Below are 9,752 nucleotides of genomic sequence, written 5' to 3'. Positions count from 1 at the left end.
ATGCCCTTACTAGAATATCATCGGAATGGCCAGTTAGTGTGGTAAAGTAACGTGGTAACAATAGCCAAATGGCTTCCATTGCCACACAACACTTGTGATGCAGCAAGCTTTGTCCAGAAAAGATGCACCCCATAATCCGCCTGTGAGATACCCCAATATGATTCTTGAAAAAGTTAAGTTAAAACAACACAGAAAAAGAAAATTGAAATTCTAGATCAAATACTTCCTAACTACTCAGAGATTTGCATCTGAGGTAGAATTCGACAGGACCTGTATAATTCTATTTAAGGAGTACAATTTTAAAAAATCCATATAATGTAAAAATTTCACACCTATGTCTTCAAGAGAAGATGCTAAATTGAACTAAAAATATAACTACACACACCGGACAATAGTATATAGAATTGTACTGAGAAAAATTACATGGTCTGCAATTTGCTTAGCCTTCCCAAAAGTTAGAACAATATAGACTAATGCTTTTAATGGAAATTAGAAGGTCCTGGATCACCTTCCCCTCTACCACCTATTATGTTCCCACATTCCAATTCCTTCCATGTAAGTTCTTTCCCCTCTTCATTGTTTTGAGACACAACAGGTGGTGCTTTGTCAACCACCCAGTCGTCCATGGGGTCAATGGCAGCAGTTCCAAAGTCAGATGCTATACCTTGATTAAAATTTCGGAGTTGCAAGTTGCAGTGCACAAACACCATTGCAGCCAGCCTCTCTTGCTCTATCGGATTCCTCCCCTTGTTGAGTAACTTCTCAGCCAAGCTCCTCTTCAAATTGTATCCTGCAGCACCACTACATGTTTGGCTTAAAATGCGTATAGCAAAATGTTGGAGCTGAGGACATCCATGTCCATAATCTAACCACCAACTACCTGCAACAAAGTTTACAGATAAAAATAACTGAATTTGGTCCCAAATACAAATCACAATAGCTAAAGTAGCATGTGATATTACCAGGAGAAGACTGCAGATGAGCAAGTCCAAGACCAAAAGGACCCTTTGCTCCGCGATATTCTTCAATCTGTGAATTTATTACCCCTTGAAGCCTAGGATCTTCAGCCAAACGCACAATACAGCACAGAAGGCCATTCAAAACTTCTGAATCTGCATAGAAATCATTAGTATAAAAATACTTTGGATTCAAAAAGTATCCTGCAGCATGGAGAGGGCTGTGCAAAGATCCATCCCATATGTCATCAATTGCCTTCCAAAATGGCAAGTATATGGATTCTTTATCATCGAGTTCCTCCTTGATTGTTTCTTTGGCCTGATCCATCGTCTCATAGATAAAGCCCACTTGTGGCTCACTGTTCTTGGCTATCAATTCTATGACACGCACAAGAGGTATGGTCGCCTTAACTGCCATTTCCACTCCAGTCCAAAAAGAGCTATCAGCCAACAGTTCAGCCACTCTTTTCCCTTCCACTGAGGAAGCATATCTCGAGGTCTTCCAAGCAGTCGAAAGAAACATCTGCTGCAACTTCTCTTGTAAAAATAGCAAGTTCTCCAGAGTTAAGAAAGGCTCTGTTAACTTGAACTTGGATGGCCTAACCAGGTACTTGGCCGAAGTGTGATCTCTGAGAACTTTTAGAATAGTAGCATCGCTGTGCACAAATCTTGTGATTGATTTTGCTTTATCCAGTGTTGCTTTAACTGCATCAATTGCTCCCATTTTCTTCAACGTAAGTTCTAAACAATGCAATGCACAAACTGTCCAAAAAACCGTCTTATATTTTTCCATCACCTGCTGGCCAACAGTCTTCATCCAAGATGAAGTGGAGCAAGTGATGATCTGTACTACATTTTGAACGTCAACTTCCTTGAGAACATCATCAAGGAACCCCAACATGCAACCAATCTCCTGATCAAACCCAGAGATGTCTGCTGATCGAAGATAAACTGTGCCTTTTGGGCAGGCCACCAGAACATTCACAAGTCTGCGACCTGTCAAGTCTTCCCACCCATCCAATAGGATGCTGCAACCTGTGCTTGACCACGAGCTTTTAATCTCTCTCACATACAGCTCCATCTCTTCCACTAATTCCCGAAGAATCCACCCACTTAAATCCTCACAGCTAGGAATTGGGTAAGCTATATCTTCAGAACCAAAGTGGGCATTCAGCATCATCCGAAAGCTAGGACATGTAACAGCATCCAGCTCAATTCCTGCTTCGTAAAAGAATCTACCAACCTTCTTCTGGAATTCCCTATCAGAGAAAACTTGGGTACTCACAGCTGATTGAGAATCAAGCCTGGCCTTGGTAAGAGCAACTGACACTGTTCCATGGTTTCCTGAAGAGGATCCAATCTTCAGCCTTTTTTCGCTTCCCATGCTGGAAGCTCGAGTAAGCTCTGGATCACAAGACTTAGCAGAATCTGTAAGAAGCAACATATCTCTTCTTGAAGGAATATTAGAGGAACAATGCTCCCCCACTTCCTGACTAAGATTCCCTCTTTTCTTTTCAGTTATTTGATTGTAGAATGCTTCCCTAATATTAGGAGGAACTTGCAAACAAGAAGCTACATTAAGCCGGAATCCTGCTAGGTGGCATTTAAGGCGACTAAACCCGCTGATTTCTTTTCCACAATGATTGCACCTAACTCGGTTTTTCTTCTCTGTAAGAGCAGTGCCATGGTCTTGAACTCTAAAGCAAAAGTCATCTGAAGCCATTATCTTGGTTTTATGTAAACCCCTGACACGCACAAATTCCCCAATTAGCAAAGATCTCAAAACAAAAGCGGCTTTCAACTTACTACTCCACTTGCCCCCTAAAATGTTGGTTTTATGAAGTATATACTCCACTTGAAGTAGAATTCCAATTGACAGAACTTTCTTGGGAACAATGAATAGAAGTTGTAATATACGATAAAGTCCTAGGCCTGAATCTCTTCCAATGTGCTGGTTGAGTTTGTTAGCATGGTTTACCTACATATACAACCAAGACCAAGAGAGATTTAGTTAAAGTATATCATCATATAAATTAGAAAAATGGCAACTTAGAACATAAAGACATGCTCATCTTGTTCAAATAAAGTTGTTGGTGAGGTATAAAGCAAAGCAACAAACAGTTCAAGACAAAAATGAGAAAGACAAGGAGTCCTAGAGAAATTAAGCACATATAAAGAAATTAAAACATGAACAAAATGTTTACATTAATTTGAATCCTTAATTGATTACAAAAGTTTAGTTACAAGTAACAAAATGCATTCTCAAATTTTTTAGTCTTAAAAAGTTCGCTAACCATTTCCTTTATGAGAACACGGAGAAAATGTGATGTGTAAGAAGCAACAAGGATCGCAGAAAGCAAACTTCTGAAAGAGCTTTGTTACATGAATGAACATTGATCAACTAGAACACTTAAAACAACAGACTCTGTTCTAGCCATTTATAGACTCATTTGGCAAGAAAAAGAAAGGCTTAATATGGCACATCAATAAGGGGACTCTACTCCAATTTTGCTCTACCAAGCTCTACAACTTTGTATTAAGTCAAAAGCAATCATATGTCCAATCATTACTCAGTGACAGAGTATTTGTCAGTCCTTTCTACCTCATTTTCTCAAAACACTTAAGGAAAAACAGAAATTATTAATGATCCTTCACAACAGAAACAAAACTTATCTCCAGAAAGAGAGAAAGTAGGGATACAGGAGCTATTGCCGAAAGCTGTAATTGCAACTCCTACTAATTTACTTATTTAAGCAACATTTTGTTAACTCATCTGGCAAAGCTTATTTCCCTGTTCTTTTATAATAGAATTATTCTCACAGGTCTCTTTGTAGCAAGGCAGCTTCCAAGACACTACACAAGATTGGGTGAGTCAGTCTTTGTAACTTTTCCTTTTTTCCTGTATGGTGGCATTTACAATTTCTCTCAAAATGTTAATATGCTTAGACAGAGAATGTCTTGGTATCCAAAACAGTTCAAGACCCAGAAAAACCTAGAAAAGAAACAGAAACTCTTTCCCAAAAAAATGACAAATACAGAACAGTGAGCTTAAGGAGCAGTACAACGACACTAGATGGAGACAAATCTAATATCCAGGTTTGAAAAATTAAAAACCAGATTGAGCATTAATCTTCAACTGTTCTGGCTCTTCAACAACCAATAAAGGGGCATGTCTAACTTCAGTAATATCTTGATATGAAAGCATTGTGCTAGATTGACAATTTCGAGCTCCATTTGACCAGATTGGTATCTTATGCAATTCACCCCGTAACTTAAAAAGGCAGTATTTCATTGCACAGAAGAGTCTCAAGTCACTGAAGCCTGCTAACTCCTTCCCCAACTTCCCAAAGGAGGGTGAACAAGAAGCATAAGCACAGACATGTTACAAGTGCTAAATTAATAAGAAAATGGTTGATGCCACTAGGATTTCAGCAGGAATGTCCTGCACCTCAATAAAACTTTTATACAGGTCTCACTGCATCCTGCATAGTAGACTGGAGCAAAAATATTCAGATGCAGAATTGGAAAGGAAGGAAAGAAAGGAAATGAAGGAGAAGGATGAGTAAAAATTAGACAAAACTTAATCCCATCAATGTGGTATCACCACATCATGAGAGCATAACTGTAGATAAATCCCCCTCTCTCTCTCACTAGGACCACAACTCATGGGAGGATAAGTACTCTCTCTGATTCTCCCCTGTTCGTGCCTCCCTCCATCTCTCTCTCTCTCTCTCTCTCTCTCTCTCTCACACACACACACACACACACACACACATAGAATCAAAAATAAAAAATCACGCCAGAAAAAGAAATCAGCATATAAAATCAATAATATTCGCATCAAATGGAAACAAATCTCTCTCTCTCTCTCTCCCTCCCTCCCGCCCTCCCCTCCCTCCCGCAGATAAAATCAAAAATAAAAAATCACACCGGAAAAAGAAATCAACATATAAAATCAAGAAGACTCACATCAAATGGAAACAAATCTACACCAAAAGGAACAAGGAAATCTAAAGAAAACAAGGAAGACAGATAGAACAATCAAATCATTTAGAAGAAAAAAGAGAAGCAGCAAAAGGGTAGTTTTTACCTCATGAACTGACGCGAGAGACGAAAGAGCCTCAAGAGAAGGAAATACGTAAGCGATTCAAAGAGGGAGGACTCTTGGTTATACAGCCGTTTTCCGTCCAGGGCCACTCTAAAAGTCTTCCACCTCAACATGAAAAAACTTTAGAGTGCTCCTCTAGCAAGCACTAGTCAAATAGTTAAGGACGGTTATGAAATAATCATGACAAATAAAACACGGTGAAAAAGATACATGTCAAACTATATCCCTGTAATCCAAACAACCAACGCAACAAGAAAAAACTTTAGCTTGCTCCTCTAGCAAGCACTATTCAAAAGGTTAAGGACGGTTACGAAATAATGATTACAATTGACAACAGTGAGTATGATACATGTCATACTATATCCTTGTAATCCAAACAAACAACGGACCCCACCAGCAATATCATGTTTGGTTTCGACAAATTCAGCGAGGAAAGGAAATAACAATCCAATGGTAGGTTAAACAATTCTTTTGTAATAAATTCAGGCAAAGTTTAAAAAGCAAGGGCTCTTATTACCAAATAGCAAATTCAATAGACAAAAAGATGGAGAGTAATGACTGGGTGAATATACAATTTTGTTGTAGCAATTAAAATTCCTCCAGATCTGTTAATGAATATGCTATGCCATCTGAGACTTCTTGACTTAGGCATTATAGCACTAAAAGATAAGCAGGTCTATATATTCACATGAACTGCACTAAACAAACCTGATACCACTTAGCAATTGCAATTATGTCCTTGCTGATTGGCAAGTCCAAGACATCCAATGGATGACTTTATAAACTGCAACAATTGCTGCATATCCAAAAGGCATAAACTTGAAAGAAAAAATAAAATAAAAGCTCATCAAGCATGAAAAAATGACCAGTTACAGAGTGATCCAAAAGAGAGATCCACCAAATGAACTGCTATACTCCAAGAAGGTAAACAATCTGCACCATACTATATCATAGATTCCAAAATACCGTAGCACATTTTCAGATTTGTGCAAGACAACCTTAGGAGCTAATCACAAAGTAGAATGAACCAGGGAACCCCCATACCACCAATGTTGTAACTCCAAAAATCGGCTAACCCATATCTAATTTATCAGCAGTATGTACACCTACCTAGTCATATGCAGGCTGATCAAATCTCATGAACAAAGAGATAAGCATCTAAAGGAATCATTTGACCAACATTTTGGATACTGAGACACACAGAACAGAATTCACACAGAAGGACATTGTATATCAAGTGATCACAACTTAGATAGGTCGTAACATTAGCAAAGGAGCACAAAATATCCAAGAGATACTAAGTCACAGAAACAAGCATGGTTGGTTACATCTGCAAAACCTTACAAGTACTCTGACTGATATTATCAACATTACAAACCTAATGCATGGTAAGAAGATAACTCTTGTGCAAAGGAATATTTAAGGACTCCAACCATCGAAGTGTCAGAGCATCTTCAATTACATGATACAAGAATAAACCCTTAATCAAGGATTTCATGAATTATAATAAATATCTGGACCATATAAACCCAAATTGATACAAATTTCATTGTGTAAATACCCTAGAAACCCAAAACCAATGGCACAGTAAATCAAGAAAAACAAAAATGCTTGTCCAGTCTCCAAACAATTTTTAAGAAAAAAGGTATTGCGCTGCCCTTTGGAGCTTCAGGAAGGTTTGTGGATAGAACAAGGCCTCTAGGATTAAAACGAGGAACGGCATTGACATAGTTGAGGAGTAGTTCATTTAAGCATTACAGGAAAACCTAAGAGCACACATGAGGTATCTGTTTTAACAAAAGGTAAGAGATCAAAAGAAGATTCATCACTGGAAATAGAACTTCTAATTGGCTGCAACATCCATATGAACGGAAGTCTGCTTCTTGGATACAAAACTGCTAGTGCAACTATGATAAGACACTACTCAACGGGCTTAAAAGCTACAAGCAAAAAGCAACATATACTTCATTCAGTTCAATCAATCTTCAATTATCCAGGCAGTACATTGTTAATTACTAATTGCCCTAGCAACATTTGACTTCAAAAAACGACCAGAAGCAACAAGGATAGGATAGCTGCTTCAAAGAATATAAATGTGTTTACAGATTATCAGCTACAAAGAGTTCCGACAAGATTTGAAACCAAGATAATGTTAAAAACCTACACAGCTTAGTCTAAAGCAACCATACATGGACTAAAAGAGTTTATGAAGGTGAAAATAAGTTAAAATTTTCAACTGTGTCTTAAATGCTACTACTGCAGTAGACATAATAAAATAGCATCTTGAACACTAATAACTGCTAAACAATAAAATCCTAATAAACCTACCCATGTCCAAAATGGGGACAGTCGAACCAACTTGCTCACAAACAACGCGCAAGCAGTTTTGTCAGCAGCTCAACTTGACTTAGCATTGACAAAGCTCAAGTCATGCTAGAATCAAGTATGAGGGGCATTTGAGTTGAGCTAGTTTTATTATTTTGATGCCAATCTAAAAGTTAATAATCCATACTACTTGAGCTCGATTGGGCTTGAACTCAGACTCCATCAACCTTGACTTGTATTCGAGATTAGTGAGGTTGACCTCGTGTAGGTTAAAAATCTTATTAATCAAACTTTAGCCCAACTTTAGGAGCTCGATGCAATCCAACTTTGGGATCAATTAACTTAGCTCAATTAAACCTCTATATGCAAATACTGGCCATGCTTGGGCATTTGCATTTAGCAACATGAAACATCATAAACATAGCCACATCTTATATATAAAAGGCAACCATATCTTATACATAAGTTAACCGAATACCAAAACGCCAGAAATAGCAGAAATATCATAAATGTAGCCACCTCTTCTTTATAAAACACAACCATATCACATGCATAGATAACGTAACCGTATATTGGCACGCTCTAAAATAGAAGAGACAACAAAAACCCATAGTAAGCATATCTTTACAAGTTTAACTCCTTAAAAGTGCACACTAATGACACCAGAGACTTCCAGTAACACTAGTCCGATGTTACCTCTGATTTGGATAAAGAAAAGAACTTATGATGTACTTTATACAGAAACAACTTTTGGTGTAACACTAGAGAACTTAACAGAAACAAAATCATAATTATTTCAATATCTTCAAATGTGCAAACTAAATACAAAGAAAAACCAAGATAAATAAAATACAAAAAAAAAAGTTGAAAATAGACTAAAAAAGAAGGAACATCAAGGCAGGGCATCATTTCACCTTCTCAATCTTCCTTTCTTCTTAAAAAACAAAAATGTAAAAGAAAATGATGTCAGCACTTTTTAGTTATGCAGATAAAACTAACTGGTAAATATGTGAGGTCAAGCAACTAACATATCAAGCAAAATAAAAATAGACCAGAAGCATAAATTTTCAGAAATACATTAATGGATTTAACAATTCTAAGATAAAAGAACTTGATTGAAAACGCATTAATACATCTCTCTCTCTCTCTCTCTCTCTCTCTCTCTAAAATCATAAATCCAGAAACCCATAACAGAATTTTAGTCATTAAAACAAAAAGAACTTGACAGAAAGCACATGAATACATCTCTGTGTGCATGCGTGTTTATCTGGTGTGCCTCAAGTAGGAAAATATTGCTTGAGAAGCTAAAAACTGAAGTCCATTGATCATCTGAGTTCACCTAGAATTAAAGACTGCAGAAATTCAATGAAATACCAACAAGTTTAGAATTTTATAGAAGCAAAGAATCTCTTAAATTTTGATTGTTAACTTCAAACAACATTCTTTTTTTTTTTTTGGCTGATAACTGAATGAAATGCTGGGTTCAACAGGGAGTTACAGAGACTAGTAGTGTAGAAAAGCATAAGAAAGCATCAAGTAATATCTATTTATTTATTACTAGCAGTAGAAACTGAGCAAAAGATTACATTTTTTGTTCTTCTACTTGGATGGAAAATCAAGAGGTAACATCTCTCCCCACACACCTCTTTCTCTCCTTGATGCCCCATCTCCCCACACCACTCCATGATCCCCATCACCTAACACCCCACCCACAAAAAGTCTTCCTACTTCTCTAATACGGTACCGTTATTAGATCACAGCAAACCCCATCCTACATTGATGGGTTCACAACATACTAGCAATATTGACCATAAACAATCAAAAGAACAGCTACAACAGTTGTATGTTGGCAAACTTTCATATTAGGAGCCTCTGCTTCCATTTTTCTTTTGGTCAAAAGGCTGGTTTGAACCCATCTACACCGCAGCTACACGTGGTGTTGCTACACTAATTACATCAAATCCTAATAAGCTATGCAAAGACGGGGGGGGGGGGGGGGGGGTTGGGTTCTCCAGGACAGTCACCTCCAGCAGTGCTCCCAGGCTGAGTTTAGCAAGGTTGTCCTTGCACATGTTGCACTCCTCCATGCATGATTGAGTCTGCAATCCCAGCCTTGACTTACCCAACTCCTGGCCAATCTGATTTGGTTGACATGTGGACTATTAATAAGCACTTCGTCAATTAATCTCATTCCAGTTTGTGAGTCTGATTCTATGAAGATTTTCCTGAACCCCTTCTCCCAAGCCAGCTTCATTTCCTGCATTATAGCCCAAATTTCTGCCACTGTGTTTGCTTGCTTTCCCCAGTTTCATGTAGAAACCACCATTCCAGCCTCTGCTTCTGTTTACCCAAAATGGATCCCA

At 37.8% G+C, this 9,752-nt stretch overlaps 1 protein-coding gene across 1 annotated transcript; it reads right to left on the bottom strand.

The window, feature by feature from the left end:
• Positions 1-479: 479 nt before the first annotated feature.
• LOC113752170 lies at positions 480-9,476 on the bottom strand. Its single transcript, XM_027296300.1, has 5 exons — positions 9,414-9,476; positions 9,033-9,086; positions 8,633-8,728; positions 963-2,934; positions 480-880 (listed from the first exon to the last, which is right to left on the bottom strand). The coding sequence occupies exons 1-5, from the start codon at positions 9,474-9,476 to the stop codon at positions 480-482; spliced, it is 2,586 nt and encodes an 861-aa protein (XP_027152101.1).
• Positions 9,477-9,752: the final 276 nt, after the last annotated feature.

The sequence above is a fragment of the Coffea eugenioides genome, chromosome 11, assembly GCF_003713205.1.
Source record: "Coffea eugenioides isolate CCC68of chromosome 11, Ceug_1.0, whole genome shotgun sequence".
In the NCBI taxonomy this organism is placed as follows: Eukaryota; Viridiplantae; Streptophyta; class Magnoliopsida; order Gentianales; family Rubiaceae; genus Coffea; species Coffea eugenioides.
Note: the sequence above shows the minus strand (reverse complement) of the source record. Positions and strands in the feature narration are given on the sequence as shown.